At 37.1% G+C, this 20,969-nt stretch overlaps 2 protein-coding genes across 2 annotated transcripts in view; both read right to left on the reverse strand.

The window, feature by feature from the left end:
- Positions 1–207: 207 nt before the first annotated feature.
- Positions 208–6,634, reverse strand: LOC143254458 (ADAMTS-like protein 3; the record flags this gene model as incomplete). The annotated part of the gene is made up of 7 exons (XM_076509641.1): positions 6,538–6,634; positions 5,840–5,969; positions 4,740–4,941; positions 2,201–2,354; positions 1,791–1,875; positions 1,330–1,460; positions 208–364 (listed from the first exon to the last, which is right to left on the reverse strand). Coding segments are annotated over exons 1-7 (956 nt in total), but the record flags the coding sequence as incomplete, so codon positions are not given.
- A 1,153-nt stretch (positions 6,635–7,787) lies between these two features.
- Positions 7,788–20,969, reverse strand: part of LOC143254459 (ADAMTS-like protein 1) — a 31,744-nt gene continuing 18,562 nt past the window's right edge. Inside the window, exons 2-4 of the mRNA XM_076509642.1 lie at positions 14,140–14,232; positions 8,857–9,021; positions 7,788–8,033 (exon numbers count right to left, since the gene is read on the reverse strand). Of these exons, the coding sequence (XP_076365757.1) occupies positions 7,788–8,033; positions 8,857–9,021; positions 14,140–14,232 (504 nt within the window). The remainder of the gene's footprint in view (positions 8,034–8,856; positions 9,022–14,139; positions 14,233–20,969) is intronic.

Below are 20,969 nucleotides of genomic sequence, written 5' to 3' on the forward strand. Positions count from 1 at the left end.
GACGATAGATAGATTAAATGTGTTGCTAATTTGTTACGAAATTCAAACCGATACACGCGACATGACACAAATTGTAACAAACATAAAGTATATTTAATGTTAATACGAAAAAAAAATGTGATTCAGAAGACATGATATATAAAGCTTTACCACCCAAACAGGAAGCGCTACAAGGAGACATTCCAACTCTCAAAAGTACTTGATTACGTGCTTCGACTTGTCTCCCAGTCTTCCTCGCGTGCACCATCAGCTTTTTGTTGAATCCATTCTTCAAGATGATTCACTGACGTCCCTCCCTCGGGTGATTTCCGATGGTTGTCACATGGCTGGATGAAGCAAATGTCTTTCCCGGGAGGCCGGGGTCCTGTAATTGATCAGACTGGCTTGTGATGTTCTTTATTTTTAGATTTTATTCTTAAGCGGTAGTCAGAAACAAAGGATAAGAAATGAAAACTTTACAAAGGTTTTGTTAAGTTCTTCGTAGTTGAATTGTTGTAGTCAGGTTATCCGATACTTAAGGTGTAGGAACCGTGTTCTCACGTATTTTTAATTCCCTTAGCGAGTGTATCCGATACAAAGAACCGTGTTCTCACGTATTTTTAATTCCCTTAGCGGTGTTTGTTTGTTGTTTTAAAGCAAACCCACATCGGGCTATCTGCTGAACCCATCGAGGGGAATCGAACCCCTGATTTTAGCGTTGTAAATCCGTAGACTTACCGCTGTACTAGAGGAGGGCAGGAGCGAAGGAGAATATTCCTATTCCTGACTTATAGCAAAGCCACATCGGGCTATCTGCTGAGCTTATCGAGGGGAATGGAACCCCTGATTTTAGCGTTGTAAATCCGTAGACTTACCGCTGTGCTGGCGAGTGGCAATTAGTGGATCAAAGTCATCGACTAAAACTATGTTTCAAGTATTATGTTGGTTATTTCTTGTTAACGACAAATTGTTTATTTAAGTGACGATGTACTTCACAAACCACAAGGAAACATAATCAATATTATAAATATAGAGGCTTTTGTTCAATACACTGACTTTAGCATGTTCGTTTATTAATGAACAGAAGTGAAGATATTGTTTATTAATTATCAAGTTTAAGCAAGCTTTTAAAGATCATTTACGTAAATCTTGTATTGCAGAAGTTATCGTTCCGAAATAAATGTATTTTTATAGGGTCCGTACGAATATTGATTGATTATTATAAACGCAGTTCAGACTATTTTCCTCGTGCAGTATTTAATTGGTCAGCTTAGTAAAAAAAAAGTGTTACCCAAAAAAAATCAAAACCAAAACTTATCAACGAGGTGAAACAACAGAATTGGTTTTAACCTGGGCATTCGTTATCAGGTAATGTAGAAGCCGTTTTTGCAAATTCTAGATACATTATACATTCCACAGATCGTCGTTTCGTCCCTTCACCACAGGTGGCGCTACAAGGTTCCCATTCGCCTACCTTGAATCTGAAAGAAAATATTTTATTAATTTCTCAGATCAATACTTTATAAGTGCTGAGGAAAAAAACGTTTAGTGTTATTATTGTTCTCATTATATTTTATTTTATTAACTGCAAATTTTATCAACAATAATAGAACAAATAATTTGATCTTTAATTGAAGTATTATTATATCAGCGCATCGCATCCGACTGTACGTCCGATTACTTTGAACGTGCCATTATTTTAGTTTTAAAAATAGCACTTGATTCTAATTTACGAGTTATGTGCAGTTTGAGGTTTAGCAATTGCTCTATACTAGTCGAATAAATGTCACACCACCTGGTGGTAAACTCACTTTGTTTGTGTTTTCGGTCGAGATGATTCATTGGTTTGTGTTGTTAAGGAAACGCCAGTCTGACTGTGCCGAAGGTCTTCAGTTTCTTCGCTCCGAGATTGAAAATAACATTTAAATTGTAATCATAGTTATTATTGTTTAAACACTGAGTTTCTATAAATTATTGTCTTACACTTCTAGTTATTATCACTGTAATAGTACATTCTAAGAATTTAAACTATTGATATTAATTGAATCATGTGTGTATTTTACGTATTAAGTATTTCCTACGTTTCAATAGTTACTAGTAAAAATTAAAATGCGATATTCTAGATAATTTATGGAAAGTCTTGAAATGTGATCTCCAGTCACACGATAAATGGAACGGTAGAGTAATACTATTCATCACACACATTAAACATATAAATTACCTGTGTCTTTATTAACAGCGCATGGCACTCGGCTCACACATGTTCTGCTTAACACAGGTCGAGTGTTCAGTTTACATTCTGGACTCAAATGTCCATCACTGTTCCGGCAAACCACAGATCTTTGCTGGTAACCTTGTCCACATGTTACTGAACACTACGGAAGAGAATTCCGTGAACAAACGTACACATAGAAATAGGATTTTTAAATCGCTTTAGGGGTAAAGTATTTATAATTAACACTGTATGTGTTTGGAAACATTTGGGAACATTTTCACGGTATTTCTTTGAAAAATAAAACTTTTTTTTTTCTTGAAAGTTCACGAGTGTATTGTAGCATAGCTTCATCCCGTGTTTTTCAAACTGTGGGGGCACGCCCCCTGTGAGGGCGCAAATGATCTCTTACGGGGGGCGCGAGTGAATAGGATAAAATAAATAGTGCAATAATGCAGAGTTAAGCGTTTTTAATATGTTTTTATTAATGAAAATAATAAGTAATTTCTACAACACATATATAATATTACTGTGTATTATATCCCCTCATTTAACTCTCTCTTTTACGGGCCCGGCATGGCCAAGCGTGTTAAGGCGTGCGACTCGTAATCGGAGGGTCGCGGGTTCGCATCTCCTTCGCGCCAAACATGCTCGCCCTTTCAGCCGTGGGGGCGTTATAATGTGACGGTCAATCCCACTATTCGTTGGTAAAAGAGTAGCTCAAGAGTTGGCGGTGGGTGGTGGTGACTAGCTGCCTTCCCTCTTGTCTTACACTACTAAATTAGGGACGGCTAGCACAGATAGCCCTCGTGTGCTTTTGTGCGAAATTTCGAAACAAACAAACAAGCCCTCTTTTACTCATTTACAAGTGAAATGGGCACCAAGAAACAATATTTATCAAAGAAGGTGAATGACAAAAGTTTGAAAAACACTAGTTTAACCTATAACTCATCTCTCTAAGCCTTAAGAAAAGTCAAATATACTTTAATATAATCCATTAAGTTATTAAGCAAACGTATATCTACTCTAAACAAGATCAGTCCGTTGACAGGTTTTGAATCTCGGAGTCCCTGATCACTGACGATCAGCGATTAAGTCAGGCTTTTAACATCAATTATCATCACAGACAGTGGTACTACCCTCATCCTTATTGAATCAGCGATATAACATCAATATCAGAGTCTGTATACGCGTTTACTGTTCTTTTTCTAATGATTTGTAATGCACTCTGTATGTTAAATCAGTTTGTGTCGTTGGGTGTCTCGTGAGATTAAACACTTGTATTTTATCTATTTCTGAATAACATTTGTTTGTTTGTTTTGGAATTTCGCACAAAGCTACTCGAGGGCTATCTGTGCTAGCCGTCCCTAATTTAGCAGTGTAAGACTAGAGGGAAGGCAGCTAGTCATCACCACCCACCGCCAACTCTTGGGCTACTCTTTTACCAACGAATAGTGGAATTGACCGTAACTTTATAACGCCCCCACGGCTAGGAGGGCGAGCATGTTTGGCGCGACTCAGGCGCGAACCCACGACCCTCAGATTACGAAGCGCACGCATTAACGCTAGGCCATGCCAGGCCCACTGAATAACGTCTTATTCAATTTTTCTTTGTGTTGATACCATTAAAATTATACGATAAATATTTTAAATAATTTAGAATATTATTAATCTATACCATAATGAAGAAGGTTTTACATCAGTAGCTAAAGCACTAGAAAACAACGTTATTAGGATGGAAGAAAGGTCTTGGCTTACAATAGTACTTGGGATTAAGGTAGTTGCGAAAATAAATGCTCAGATTTTTTGTGTATTAATTAATGTCATTGTGTATTTACAACCCGATTGTTGTTCTGGATAGATTTCATTCGTCTATAACTTCTTCCTTTCAGTATTGACTTACATTGTAACAAAACAAAGTCGTAATACCAAACCAACAACTAATTTTTGTGTAATGTTTAACTGACATATTTTTTATCAAGTCCATTCTGTTTGAAAAACGTCGAATCTAGCCTATTGTTGTACTTGTTTTGTTTGAATTCTAAACGAAATTGTGATTCATAATTTTAGAAATGTTAGCTTGGGAATTTATTTATACAGGGTGTTCGGAAAGTCACTGTGCAGTTTTGTACTCATATGTCTATTCAGTCTATTTCAAGCCAGCAACTGATAGCGGTGTTTAGAAACAAAATAAGAAGGATCCAGGCCTGTATTGATGCCAACGGGGGTCACTTTCAACATTGTTTATAATTGTCATTCATATTTACCTCTTGTATTCTATATTGAAACATGTCTGTTAATAAATATATAAGTGCACAGTGACTTTCCGAATACCCTGTATGTATATTACCAGGGCATTGTCTTTGTGACTTTAAAGCGGTGATTGAAAATAACAACGGATATTGATAAAAGGATTCTTTTTATATGTATCTGTATATACAGATTACAAAGTCTACTTTAACTGAAATTCAGAGGTTAGAAAATTAGAAAACGGGTCCAGTTGGACCTAATCAACAAGATGGCTAAACTAGAACACAAATGAACTTACTTCAGACCAAGGACCTTCAAACCACCGAGGACAGATCCTAGTGTTACAGGGTTGCCGGTCGACGGGTTTAGGTGGAAAACAAAACCTAGTGTTAACCTGGACATTTGTTCTGTTATAAGAATCTGGAACACATTTTACATTACGGGTTTGGAAACCTCCGCCACAGGGAACACTGCAGGGACCCCAGTCTTCGGTAATCCAGCTGAAAAGTAATATAATTGTAACAATAAAAGTTTAGTTAAGAAAAACGTCTTTGTTATCAACTGTATTATACACATTTCTTCCATCGCATTACTTAGATCCTCACGAATTGTTTCTTAATGATCGTGGGAATAAGAAATGGATTTGTAAATGAAACACATAACAGGAAACTATAAGGTTGGAGGACTGGATATAGTGATGTACTGCTATTCGGTATCGAATTTTGACCATCTATATTTGCTCTAGATAGTGGTAGGCATACATCACGAAAAGCAATTTTCTTTTACAAGAAGCTTTTTGAGAACGTCCATTTAATTGTGTAGGATGTTAAAAAAAACAGAAGCAAAATCTCACAAAGAAATTGTATTTCGTAACCTTATACATTCATGAATTAAAAGTTCATCGGGCCCGGCATGGCCAAGCGTGTTAAGGCGTTCGACTCGTATTCCGAGGGTCGCGGGTTCGAATCCCGGTCGCACCAAACATGTTCGCCCTTTCAGCCGTAGGAGCGTTATAATGTGATGGTGAATCCACTATTCGTTGGTAAAATAGTAGCTCAAGAGTTGACGGTGGGTGGTGACGATTACTAGCTGCCTTCTCTTTAGTTTTACACTGCTAAATTAGGGACGGCTTGCGCAGATAGCCCTCGAGTAGCTTTGCGCGAAATTCAAAACAAACAAAAATTCATTGACATTACGAATTACTATTTACAAACATCCATACTTTCGGGCGACATTCAACAATCCGTTATTTATTTTCATCATCACTAGATTTCCAGGAATTATCCTGGAAAATACCCGAGTTTTATATCTGCTTCACTCAAAAGAAAACATCCCTTTATTAAAGGTTCAAACATAGTAGTATCATTCGACAGTGAGTACATATTTACGTATACGTACATTGCTGGACAAACTTGCGTATTACATAACCGTATTTGAGGTCGGGGTCTTGTGGCAAAGTCGCAGAATCTTTCGGGAAATTCTTTGCGAGTCTCTGTATCACTGCAAATGGGCCTTGACATCTGATAGCCTGAATAACAATATTACAATTACAGATAGTTACAGATAGTCCATTCTGTTGGATTTCGCTTAACAACTAATAATACTTTACATTGGTTTCTGTTTCTCCTTCCATAAAAAAACAAAAAACAACGTAATATAATTTAAATGTAGCAGTTTTGAAACTTTCACCACAAAGTTTCTATATTCGTACTTATTGTAACGGTTACGCCCGTATAGTTACACACTAACCAGATATCTTTCCCCAAAAGCGATGACGATTATAAACTTTGTAATGTGAAATTAGATTAATCAACTTAATGACCTAAGGATAATATGGTTGTGGAAAGACTTAAGCTGCTTATTTTATAAGAAAACTTATAAGAGCTCATAACGGTCGACACTAATGCATGGTATAAGGCACATCTCACTTGAAGCAGAGTGACCTTTTCACGACTACATCTGTGAAATACACAGGACCCTAAGTTTAGATAAAACCAACATATTAACCATTAGCTCAAGTCACATAATTTACACAGAATACACAATTAGCACCGTTATAAGTCATAAAAATGTGTAAATGGACAAGTAGTACTCACCACCACCACATGTCACAGAACAAGGTGAAAGGTCAGTTTCTGACCATTCATAAGTAGGATATTTACAACTTGTTCCATTTCTCCACAAATTCCACATTCGTCAATCTTTTCGCTGAGCCAAGCTGAAGATCACATCCAACGGACTGAAATACAATGAATATTTAATAGCATCAGATGCGGCTACCTCCTTATTCTAAGTACATATATATATATATACATAAATATATTGGTGGGTAATTACAATATTGCTCTAGTTAGATTAAAAGTTTATCAGTTTGTTCACTTTATTCTTTCTTATTTTATCTTTCATTACTGGATACAGATTGTGACTTACAACTTTTCGTTTTTATCCACATTCGTTTTATTCTAATTCGTATCTATATATGATCACACGGTCGAAACTATACGGAAACAAGGTTGTATGCTCTACTAACTAGTTGACTTAAACCGTGTCAAATAGGCCCGTCATGACCAGGTGGTTAAGGCACTCCAATCGTAATCCGAGGATCGCGGGTTCGAATCCCCGTCACACCAAATATGCTCGCCCTTTCAGCCGTGAGGGCGTTATAAAGTGACGGTCAATCCCACTATTCGTTGATTAAAGAGTAGCCCAAGAGTTGGCGGTGGGTGATGATGATTACCTGCCTTCCCTCTAGTCTTAGACTGCTAAATTAGGGACGGCTAGCGTAGATAGCTCTCGTGTAGCTTTGCGCGAAAAAAAACAAACCATGTCAAACACGCGTCACTCTTTAAGTTACTGTTAGGTTGTTAAAAGAACAGTGAATAAAAAAACGAATGGGTGGATAAACAAAAAAAATAATTTGTGCGTTTTTATGATTAATCAGGTTTGGTTTTAGCTGAAAAATATTTGTGTACGAAAATCGACTGAAGCGTAAGTGTAATAACCTAGAATTTCTTGTTTAGGAACCGCAGTGAGACTTTACTACGTGTTGATACATCTGTTGTTCTTGCAACGTAGCGAAAGACATTTGATATAAAGCTTCTACGTATTGAACAACTTCCTCACAATAAAATGCAAGCCTGCAACACGCTCACCTGCTACGTTATATGTGTTCTATGTATAAATAATATATAAATAAGCTGTTATCAGTATATGTATATATTGAGCGAACTCTGATGGAAAGCCCGATTGGTATTAGTCAAAATATTATATATAATGAAAACCGTTAAAAATATTTTATTTTTGTTGCTTTTTTTTACACGTACATAACACGACCCCTGGCGAGAACTTAAGAATATTCACCATGCACACCCTTCCACACACACATATCGAGTGAACCCTTCCGGCAACGAGTGCCATCTTGAGCTTTATGCGCTAGTTTGGCGACGAATAAGAAACTCTTTGCCTGGCACGTTAAACTGCACGGATCTTCCGGATCGTGGAATGGCTTCCAGTCGTAGAGCCGTCCTCGGTATGGTCTGTTGTCGTAGGCCTTGCACTGCATAGCTCGAAAGTCAGACCTGTCCTTGCAAGGCTGAAAAGAAACAACGAATCTTACCCTTTTATATTGTCGTGCACTCAAGAATTCTACAAATAACAAATATGTCGCACACACCTGGAATTATTTACGTGCGCTATAGAATATATAACGTTTACGTTAACTTTAGTAGGTGTGTGTGTTTGTGTGTTTTCTTATAGCAAAGCCACATTGGGCTATCTGCTGAGTCCACCAAGGGGAATCGAACCCCTGATTTTATCGCTGTAAATCCGAAGACTTACCACTGTACTAGCAGGGAACTCTTTAGTAGGTATGGTTAAAAGTCCACCGCTGGTACAGCGGTAAGTTTACTGATTTACAACTCTAAAATCGGCGGTTCGATTCCCCTCGGTGAACTCAACAGATAGCCCGATATTGCTTTGTTATAAGAAAACACAGACAAACTACACGATGATAAAGAGAGCATTGAACTTCTATTTTCATGATAACACAAAGCTTTCAAAACCAAGACTAAAATTAGAAACTAAGGTAGACACTACACTGTGAAAGGGCAAGTTTGTAGTCTTGCTTCTTTCTTAGTTTGTTTGTATGGCGACGTTTTTTTATTTTTGGTTTTTCCATCCCTAAACAAATATATACATTGCTAGTAGCTATAACGAATCTCTTTGCTATAAATATACATAAAAACAGCACATTTTTAAAGATTCACAAAGTACTTGACTTAAGAATGGTGATTCTGCATTTCAAAGTGTCTTTCTAACACAGACACTACGAGGGCTTATGGTGTCGCTTATTGATTTTGCCTTGACTTGCCCGAAGGCATAGTGTATTAAAAGTTCAAACAAATTTCTTATTTTACCTGCATATTACAAATACGGTAACGTATTGAATCTCCACGGCACCCCGTTTTCTGTAAACACTGTCGAATTTGGTAGGTGACGCCACCGTCGCAGCTCCTTGAGCATATCCCCCAGAGACTCCATTCCGACCATCCGATTGGAGTGTCGCTTCTCCTCTGATTGGTCTGTTAGTACCAACATACAAAATAAAGAATGTAAAACAATGTCCGCATGTAAAAATAGATAAAAACTCACGAATCGAGATGTTTATCGATACAACTCTCAAATGCAAGTTTGTTCAAACCGTGTATAAAAAAAATCACTGGATGTTCGACTCCTGTTCACTGCCAATAATCCAATGACTGCTCATTAACAATCCTCAGTCATTTAATTAAATATTTAGCAGTTTTAAAATAATAATAACTAGAAACTTCAGTTCAGTTCAGTTGATCCATAATAAAATTCTAAAAATTTCTGCGCTAGTTGTGGAAAATAAAACTACCATATTCGAAAGATAAGAAAGTGTCATAGGGTTTGTGGTGCCCAGTGATGTTGATTTAAAACATTACCTGGGACGAGGAATGGCTTCCGTCTAGCTACCCTGATAACGTAGCCCATTCTATGAACATAACTTCTGATTACCCCGGCATGGCCAGGTGGTTAAGGCACTCGACTCGTAATCTGAAGGTCGCGGGTTCGAATCCCCGTAATACCAAACATACTCGCCCTTTCAGTCGTTGAGGCGTCAAAATGTTACGGTTAGTTACATTATTCGTTAGTAAAGAAAGTAGCCAAAGAGTTGGCGATGGGTGGTGATAACTAGCTGCCTTATCACTAGTCTTACACTCCTAAATTAGGGACGGCTAGCGCAGTACCTTTACCTCGTGTACCTTTAGGCGAAATTCAAAAACAAAACAGAACTTCTGATGGTATCTGTGGCGGCTGCTTAAAATAAACCATTCGACTTACGTCCTTTCACAGACATTCTGATCAGTTCGGATGCCTAGGATGAACATAAATTGTTGTTTTCCAACGTAACTAAAACTATATTAGTACCAAATTCACTGAGGTGTTCTAATTCACTTGATTTCATGTTTCCATCATCCAGTCATTAGATTTTGTGAAAACACGGTTAAATCGCAGGATTATTTTTTTCATACGTGTCAAGATTTTCACTGAAATATGATTGGAATATTTACATGTGACGCTAGTGAGATGGTTGAATTTTCAGGTATGTACTTACTTACTGGTAGGCTGTATATATTGAAAGGGAATGTACAAATATCGTTTTGTTTATGTCAGCTATCTTGGTTAAAGTTAAATATGTTTATTCGAAAACAAGGTGTTTAAAAAATGTGAATTGTTAACAAAACGTTCAAAACCAAAGTCTGGTTCCACACCGTATCCTTCATTTTTATATTTATTGAAAACTATACCGAGCTAATCTGACTAATTAAACATGAATTAGAACAGGCGTACATTAGATACAATATAAACAGGAAGACAGCTTCACAATTGTTTTCACTGTTACTGTCTTACACCAGTAAAAAAAGTTAAGGTTTGTTTATGTTTCTGTGTGTTTGTTAAATGTAGTGTCTCTTCATAAACCTTATCGGGAAGTTAAACGATGGTTGCTAGGCACCGGAGACACCAAGAAAACAATAATGACGGTAGCTTGTACTGACACAGGTAACACAGGTAACGTACTTAATGACGGTAGTTTGTACCGACAACACAGGTAACAATGAATGGTAGCTTTTGTAGTGACAACACAGGTAATATACTTAATGACGGTGGCTTGTGAGTGACAACCTGGGTAACATACTGTAATGACGGTGAGCTTGTAGTGACCACACAGGTAACGTACTTAATGACGGTGGCTTGTAGCGGAAGTGACCAACACAATTAACCGGTAGTTAATGACGGTGGCTTGTGGTGATAACCTGGGTAACGTGCTTAATGACGGTAGCTTGTACCTGACCACACTGGGTAACGTGCTTAATGACCAGGGTAGTTTTGTGAGTGACAACACAATTAACATACTTAATGACGGTAGTTTGTGAGTGACCGGCACGGGTAACGTGCTTAATGACGGTGGCTTGTGGTGACAACACAGGTAACATAATTAATGACGGTGGCTTGTTGTGACAACACGAATTAACGTGCTTAATGACGGTAGCTTGTACTGACAAACTGGGTAACATGCTTAATGACGGTAGCTTATTACTGACAACACAGGTAATATACTTAATGACGACGTATGGCTTGTACTGACAACACAGGTAACGTGCTTAATGACGGTAGCACGTAACGTGACAACACTGGAGTAACGATCATGTAATGACGTAAGCTTGTGCTGACAACACAGGTAACGTATGTAATGACGGTGGCTTGTACTGACAACCTGGTAACGTGCTTAATGACGGTAGCTTGTTGTGACAACCTGGGTACGTGCTTAATGACGGTGGCGGTACTGACAACACTGGGTAAACATGCCAATAACGGTAGCTTATTGCCGGGCAACCTAGGTGCTGTAACTTAATGACGGTGGCTTGTGAGTGACAACACAGGTAACGTACTTAATGACGGTGGCTTGTAGTGACAACGCAGGTGTGTCATAATAACGGTGGCTTGTAGTGACAACACAGATTAACATATGTAATGACGGTGGCTATGGTACTGCACACAGATAACATATATTAATGACTGTTGGTGGCTTATGAGTGACAACCGGTAGGTAGTAACGTAACGCTTAATGACGGTAGCTTTACTGACAACACAGGGTAACGATAACTTAATGACGGTAGCTTGTAGGTGACAACGGTAGATTAGGGTAACGTGCTTAATGACGGTGGCTTGTGGTGACAACCACAGGCAATTTAACGGTACTTGTAATGACGGTGGCTTGTACTGACTGACAACACAGGTAACGTGTACTTAATGACGGTGTAGCTTGTACTGACAACACAGGGTAACGTAGCTTCTTGTAGTAATGACGGTAGCTTGTACTGACAACCTGACAGGTAACGTACTTAATGACGGTGGCTTGCCAGGTGACAACACAGGTAACGTACTTAATGACGGTGGCTTGTGGTGACAACCACACAGGTAACGTACTTAATGACGGTAGCTTGTAGTGACAACACAGGTAACATACTTAATGACGGTGGCTTGTGAGTGACAACACAGGTAACGGTACTTAATGACGGTGGCTTGTAGTGACAACCTTACAGGTTAACATATAAATGACGGTAGCAATAGTGACAACACGGGTAACGTACTTAATGACGGTGGCTTGTTGACCACACAGGTAACGTACTTAATGACGGTAGCTTGTAGTGTACACGGAGGTAATATGCTTAATGACGGTAGCTTGTGGTGACAACACAGGTAACGTACTTAATGACGGTAGCTTAATGACTGACAACACAGGTAACTGTGATATAATGACGGGTAGCTTGAGTGACAACACAGGTAACGTACTTAATGACGGTAGCTTGTAGCGTGACAACACAGGTAACATACTTAATGACGGTAGCTTGTAATGACGGTAGCTTGACAACACAGGTAACATACTTAATGACGGTAGCTTGTGTGGTGACCACACAGGTAACATACTTAATGACGGTGGCTTGTAGTGACAACACAGGTAATGTACTTAATGACGGTGGCTTGTAGTGACAACACAGGTAACGTACTTAATGACGGTAGCTTGTAGGTGACAACACAGGGTAACGTGCTTAATGACGGTGGCTTGTACTGACAAACACAGGTAAACACGTAACGTACTCAATGACGGTAGCTTAATGTATTTGTGACAACACAGGTAACGCACGTACTCAATGACGGTAGCTTGTAGGTGACAACTGAACAGGCAATGTGACTCAATGACGGTAGCTTGTAGTTTGTGACAACACAGGTAACGTACTTAATGACGGATGGCTTGTGGTGACAACACAGGTAACGTACTTAATGACGGTGACAACACAGGGCTTGTTTGCAACACGACAACACAGGTAACATACGTTAATGACAAACGGTGGCTTGTACTGACAACACAGGTAAACTTAATACTAATGACGGTAGCTTGTACTGACAACACAGGTAACATACTTAATGACGGTAGCTTGTACTGACAACACTTAATGACGGTAGCTTGTACTGACAACACAGGTAACGTACTTAACGACGGTAATGACAGGTAGCTTGACGGCGTTTTGTACCTCGACAACACAGGTAATGTACTTAATGACGGTAGCTTGTACTGACAACACAGGTAACATACTTACACCAAACCTACTAGTTCATGAGCAGAATCTAAAGGTGATTGGTCATTTGTCACTGTCAACCAATCACTCAATTACCCGCAAACTCAATAAATGTACTTATTATATTAAATACACGTATGTACAGTCTATTTGAATCTCCAAAGTGAGCTGTTTTTTCATTCCTTTAAATCTGACATAAAATTTTTTTCAAGTCGTGTTCCAGCGAGTAAACTACCTAATCGATAAACTAAACACCAAAAAACAAAATGGGAGTTTTATTAACAGCACAAAACAGGTACTAGCGTGACTTTACGAAAAGTAAAACAATGTTGGTTAGTAGTTATATCTGTCTGAAAGTTTAAATGTATGAAGTAGCAGGATTCACGAAACACTTTACCAAATATAACCGACCGATATTTAGAAATAACAAACTAAGTCAGACTTTAAACTCAGGTATAATGTACTGTTCTTTTTATTTTTTTTTCTCTCATGATCCCTCTGTGGCTAATCGGTGAATTTTCGGACTTATAACACAAATATTCGAGATTCGATTTGTAAGGCTGACACAGCACCACACGGTAACTGGTTCTAAAGTAACTTGTGGTAGGTAAATGGAGCCTTTTACATGAAAAACCATTATGACGTGTTAAGTTCATCTAGCCTCAGTAAGTATTCGACATGTATGAATTCAAACCTCTTCTGCAAACATCTTCGTCTTTTCAACTATAGGGGCATTATAATATAATGGTCCACCTCACTATTCGTCTGTGGAAAAAAAGACAAAAAAAGAGGCCGAAGAGTTGGCGGTGGGTGGCGTTAACTGCTGCCTTCCCTTAGTACATTATTACTAAATTAGGGACGACTAGAGCAGATAGCCCTCAAGTAGCTTTGCGTGAAATACATTACAAACAAAGTACCATATTTCGTGGAAACGAAAAGCGACTTAATACGTGAATTATTTCATTTTGTTTGTCAGCTGTCTACTATGGATGGTGTTCTGTTTGGGATAACCTCTTCTTTTTTCTTTCTACTTACCTTGTCAGTAGAGAAGAACCATCTCTCGGATTCTGCTGGTGGTGAACTTGAAACAGCTAGATGCAATTCTTGCTTTCTTAGCCCCAAGAAGACCTAAAACAGTTATGCTTTAAATTAGTACGAAGTAATATCAGTTCCAATGTTCAACAGATTATTAACCTACAGCCATATCTGTGTACTTACAAACAATTATGATAATTTTAACCCCTATAGAAAAGAGAGTATGCAAATAACATCGTCTTACCTTATAACGACATGATAACATAACTTCTCAAACAAGAAAGCCAAGACCTAAACTTTATGCGTAAAAATAATATTAGTTATCTCAACCATATCTTTGTATCGACAGCACAGTTGAACTACAAATATTTAAGTTAAAACTTACTACTATCGGATGAAAGAAAAACTGAAGTCATCTCTGAAAACAAAGAGTCATGTATTTAATGGTAAGTCAGTAAATATTGTGCCAGTAAATACATAAAAACAAATAAATACAATAAAATTAGGTTTGTTATTCACGCATGTTGAATTTTTGCATAATTGTTTTTTTTTAAAAAAAAGATCCTAATGTGTTTAAACTAAGTTTATTAGTTAATTAATTATTTTAATTAAATATTTAAAACGTAAAAAAATATACTGTTGCTCGACTACTGATGGCAGTAGTAAAAAGATGGACACCATTGGTCATGTATTAGTGGAAGCTGTAAACAATTTACACCATTGGTCATGTATTAATGGAAGCTGTAAACAATTTACACCATTGGTCATGTATTAATGGAAGCTGTAAACAATTTACACTATTGGTCATGTATTAATGGAAGCTGTAAACAATTTACACCAGGTTAACACACAAGTTCGTTGTGTTGCCGCTGCGCCACTAGAGGGCGATATAAAACAATTTATACACCTTATTTATTGAATTAATAAGTTATTTTTAACACTGTGATTTGAATTATTGTATTCTTAAAAGGATGTGGATGAAAACATGTTTTAAGTTTGGTCGTTTTTCTTTATCACGTTTAATTTAACTGAGTTAGGTTATGCACAATAATAACGTAATGTTTTTCTACACTGGAATCTTTCGACGGCATATAACATAGATAAATAGACGCTAAACAAATTATGCCAATTATACAATTTATGCTGTGATTAACATAAAATTGCTTGCTTGGTATACTAAAATAAATTATGTAGCTTTGTAACTGTATATATATATAGATCTTCCGTAATATATGATAATTAGTTGCATAGGTAATTAAATTATTTACTAAATCCACACGTGGATCGTAAAAAAAAAAACCCAAAAAAACTTCAGTTTCTCGTGTTTACCGTAATGTTGCCAAGGGAACAATTTTTGAATAACACAAAAATAACATTAATATTTTCCTACTTTAAGTTTTTTAACGATTAAGTGGAAGGTCGATCTTTTGTCTCTGACCTTTCTTGTTTGAATGATGTTTACTGTAAGAGCCGTAAGGGTGCGTGTTTGTTGCGTGGGATAAAACGCGCATTTCCCGGCTGAGAAAGTGACCATCTGGATAAAATGTTTTACCAGTCAGAAATAATAGTGGTACATGTACAAACATGTTTGTTTCGTCTATAATTTTGTTTACTGGAGAATAATATATCTATATTTCAATAAGTGCGAAATAAATCACGGGAAAAGTGAAAATTCTTGACAGACGAAATTATACAACGTCACAGACTTACAACTGTCTGCTATAAATTTACAGTTTCTATTGATTAAAAATTAGGCGCAGAGTCAAATAAATAACGTCACAAACGAGGATTCTACTTAAAACTAAGAATTACATAATAATGAGATTTTTCGATTGTTTTTCTTCCGACGTAATTAAACCCGCAAATTTAATTTACACACAAACAAAAAAAAATATAAGCTGCAACTTTTCAAGAAATAACAATATTATCATAAATATCAGTCTACGAGGTAGCCACGAGGAATAAATATTAATAATGAGGCTGATTTTGATATATTACAACCACAACTGACGTAAATCGCAGAGAAACAGCATGTATCAGAACTACATCTTGGCATGTGTTTTAAGTTGGGATTTAAACCTATTGTCATTGATAGTTTATCTAAGTGCATTGAACAATAAATGAATATGTATCATCTTTAAGCACCAGAACCATTCAGAGTGACACCTGTAACAGTTCATACCCTACTCACAAAGTTCAGTGGCAAAAAATCATTCAGAAGGTAAACATGTAACATAACCAGGAAGGAACTCCATCTGAAAACGAGAAACAAATCATGTGTATGTGCACAAGAGTTGCTTCCATGACGTGTCTGTTCAACCTTTACACATCTCAAACGAATATTCATGCCATACCATATTAGGACATATCGATCAAGTCGTTGGACGCAGCTCCTATGAAGTCTGTGTGATCGAACTTTTGAAACGAATGCTGGGAATTCGTCGTTCTTGCACACTAATGGATTTTGGATAGTAAACACGGAAGGGTAATGTGCTTTGGAAGTGACAGCTTTACGATGGATCTTGTGCAATCGAAACTATGTTAAAGGACTATTGTCAACATGTATGGTTGTCAAATAGAATATGACAGAGCGTGAATACGTGGGCTGTAATAAGGCGCTGAAGTTCCAAAATCTTTTTGCTTTCGTCAATCAGGTTCATGTGGAAACAAATAAAGAAACAATGTCGGGAAATGCTTAAAAACATTAAAACAAATAAGCTTGCAATTAAAAAGATAACTTTTAAAACTGAATCTAGACCTTGCATGGCCAGGTGGTTAAGGCACTCGACTCGTAATCCGAGGGTCGCGGGCTCGAATCCCCGTCACGCCAAACATGATTGCACTTTCAGCCATGGGGACGTTATAATGTGACGGTCAATCCTGCCATTCGTTGAAAAAGAGTAGTCCAAGAGTTGGCGGTGGGTGGTGATGACTAGTTGCCTTCCCTCTGGTCTTACACTACTAAATTAGGGATGGCTAGTGCAGATAGCCATCATGTAGTTTTGCGCGAAATTCAAACCAAACCTAAGCTGAATCTTAATGGGGGCAAAACGTGTGTAATTTGACAGTTAAATATTGTTATTTCATTTACTTTTCTGGTGGTTAAAAATTTAAGATTTAAACTGAGTCTGCGCTAAAGCTGCTCCGAAAATCGTTTTTTTAGAAAACTGTTATACATTATTTCTATTGTGCTGGATAATACTTTGGCTAAGTATGTAAGAAACGAATTATCTTTTCTGTTTCCCTTGTAGCTTGAAATGTCTAAGAATAAATCTGAAATAATTCTCAGAACATTCTACTTTGTTCATTGTATAATTTTTCATTTATCCATTTAAATGACAAAAGTTATGTAAATATTTCAGAAGAAAAACCTTCATATTGCAAGATTTCTTCTTTAATACATAAATAAATTCAGTCAAGAGTCTTGTCGCTATTTCTTTATTGTATATACAATCACTGCTTGTCTACATCGTAAATATCAAACACATTTAGGACAGTATCGATCTACTATACAATATTACCATATGTAACAGTTTGCTGTACCGAACGAACTCGGTACTTATAAATTTCTTTGGGAAATGGAAAGCAAACGGAAGATTTTTTTCTTTGTAGTTAAACATAAAGCTTCACAGTGGGCTATCTCTGTAGTGCCCACCACTGGTATTCAAACCCATTTTCTATCGTTATAAGCCTTTTTATCGCTGGGTTCATACATAGATAGATAATAGACAATTAATTTTTAACGTAATAATATTGAAAATCGTCATCAGATGGATGACCACCATTTTTTCAGCTGTGACGACTGTCTCTAAATTCCACCTTAATTAAGAATAAACAATTCGAATAACGGAGGGTTATCATTATAAAGAAAGGCCTTCAAATACGAGTGCTGTTAGTAATTCCGTTTTAAGTTGAATGAAATTATACCTTTTAATTTAAATAGTTGATGCATAATGGACCTAAAACCTTTTCAATCTGTGTCACCCCCAACCACCTCTTAGCTCGTTTGATTGACTCGTTTTGCTTTGCGTTCGGAACTGTATAATTCAGTTCTCGCTCGTCCTCTGAAATTCTTATTCAGAATGATTCTCAATATTCCAAAAAAAAAATTTCTGATTAGAAACAAAACTATCTTCAACCCAATCTTTCCTTTATCTCTCTCACTGAGAAATTGATCTTCAAAAGCTAATTTCTCTCCATCTATTCCTCATTGAGGTTAATCTTTTCCAATGTTATGAAAGTCAGAGGAAAATATTTTCATATCCGTTTTTTTTTTGTCCTCCTCTTTCAGGGTTAGCAGTTGGACCCTAGGTTCAAATACAACAAATCCTCAATTTTTGCCTTCTAGTTTAGGGTTTCTTCCTTAAGCACAAATCTACATAACAAACTTTCGGCGTTGCGCTCACCACACGTTATTAAAACACGATTTCAAACATTATGAGTCTTGTGAGTCAGCAGAGCGAGTGAAGTGGCTAACTTTGGAAATATCTTGATTGCTATATCTTAACTTTTTCGAAGAAAAAAAAAGTTTTTAATCTCAAATATTGGCTCAAATTATCGCGTTGTTTCTTGTGCGAGGACTGCAAACCGTAAACCTAAAGAGTTATTGACGTCACACACGTACACTTCCATTCTGTGTTTAATCTGGCAGAGGTACTAAAGCCTTATTGACTTTTATAGCTAAAGCGTTCGACGAACCATAATTATGAATTTAATCATTTTGCTCAATATTTTCGCGAGTGGTTAAGGAACAGAAAACACCACCTGACGTCCATATCCACGCTAGCTCAAATAATGTAACAAGTATTAAATAACTTACGAAACAGTGTGCACGAGTGCATGTATATTTGTGTGTGTACGTTGGGTAATTTTTGCAAGTGAAAGACGCCAGCGTTCATTGTAGCGCGACGTTGTGCAGTTAAACAAAAAATTCAAATGTTTTAAGAATGTGCTACAGTTAACGCTAAAAGATGTGACACTTAGAACACATGCGTATTTTTAATATTTTTCCGCTTGAAAACATTCATAATACCCTTAACAGCAAAGTCTGTAAACTGAGAATTCTAATTTATACTCCTGAGTTTGTACTGCTGTCTACTTAACAGCTCGAATATAAAATGAACTTTGCGAAAAAAATAACAATAAAACGTGATCACCGATATTTCACAACTACATTTGTTCATCACTGTGATTTCGCTGACCACGAACTCATGTATATGTATATATACATAAATACATGTGTAAACAACCCACGAAAAGACAGTTAGTCACTATATACAACCGACGCCCCCCTATTGTGATAAAATGTTTTATTTAATATTCTGTATAATTATATATTTATGCTAATGCCCTCAATCTTCTGGTTATGCGACTAAGCCTAAAAAAACAAGACAAAAATGTCCTGTCATGTTTCACATACACCATTATCTTTTGATCGTGTTTGTAAATTCCAGGTATTGTTTTATTTTTCCACCTGAATATTTTCCCCCGTGAGGCAATGGATTTACAACGCAAAAATCAAGGGTTTGATTCCCCGTGGTGCACACGGCAAATAGCAAAATGTAATTTTGTCCTAAAATAATTAAACACTTATCTTACTTTTGAATTTCTCGCAAAGCAACACGAGGGCTACCTGCACTAGCCGTCCCGACTTTAGCAGTATAAGAGTCTAAAGGGAAGGAAGCCAGTCATCATCACCTTCCGCCAACTCTCAAGCTACTCTTTTACCAAATAATAGTAGGATTGACTATCATATTACGACTGAAAGGGCGGGCATGTTTGGTGCGACCGGGATTCGAACCCGCGACTATTAGACTACGAGTCGAACGCCTTAACCACTTGGCCATACCGAGCCTTAGCTAGTTTTGATAAATAAGGTTGTTTCCATGCTTACGTTCTGCTAGATTTGAGATACCTACCCTGTTTTAGACTTCTATTAAAACTTAAGAAATGAACAATACAACTTTAAGACTGTCTAGGCAACATTGCGAACGGATTCTAGCTGACATTTTAAGCAACATTATCCCATTCCAACCTCATCTCAAATAGTAATAACTGAGGAGAAAAACTTAATTTATGCACCGATGTGAAGTGTTAGTATTCAAAACAGTTAAGTAACTTTCGTATGACAACATCGTTTGTACTTCTCTAACCCTAATTCGTTTCACATAATTTTGTGAAGTTTGAAAAACTTCCAACGCGTGCACACACGTCATTCATTTAATTATACAGATAGTAAAAATGTCCACCACGTAACAGCAAAAATTCGGCAATTTTTATGTGTTATTTTATGAAATTAAACACTTATATTCGAAAAGAAGACACTTCAGTGTCAACAGTTAGTAATATTTTGATACACGGATGGCAAAGTAGTTAATCTTTGTTCTCTTTGTTAGTTTAAATAAACAAAACGACTCGCAGTTCAGGGCGGATTTGTTTTATCGGTGAAACAATTTGGTTTTGGTCAGAGAAACTCTTTAAGAAGATAAATAAAAAGAGAGTTTCTTTCATCTAGAAAAATCTCAAATGTAGTTGCTACAAATACTAATCTAATGACGCTCTTCCATCTATATGTCTGCGTGAAAACAACACACACACACACATCTCTCAACTAAATTACAGAAAATAAAAATCTGATAAGTTGATGGAATGTTAGCTTTAAAAAAGTAGAGAACATAGACAATGGAAAACTAAGCAACTTGCAGTTCCGTGATAAGCACGTTTATAGAGTATCAGTTGGCCCGGCATGGCCAAGCGCGTAAGGCGTGCGACTCGTAATCCGAGGGTCGCGGGTTCACGCCCGCGTCGCGCTAAACATGCTCGCCCTCCCA

The sequence above is a fragment of the Tachypleus tridentatus genome, chromosome 6, assembly GCF_004210375.1.
Source record: "Tachypleus tridentatus isolate NWPU-2018 chromosome 6, ASM421037v1, whole genome shotgun sequence".
In the NCBI taxonomy this organism is placed as follows: domain Eukaryota; kingdom Metazoa; phylum Arthropoda; class Merostomata; order Xiphosura; family Limulidae; genus Tachypleus; species Tachypleus tridentatus.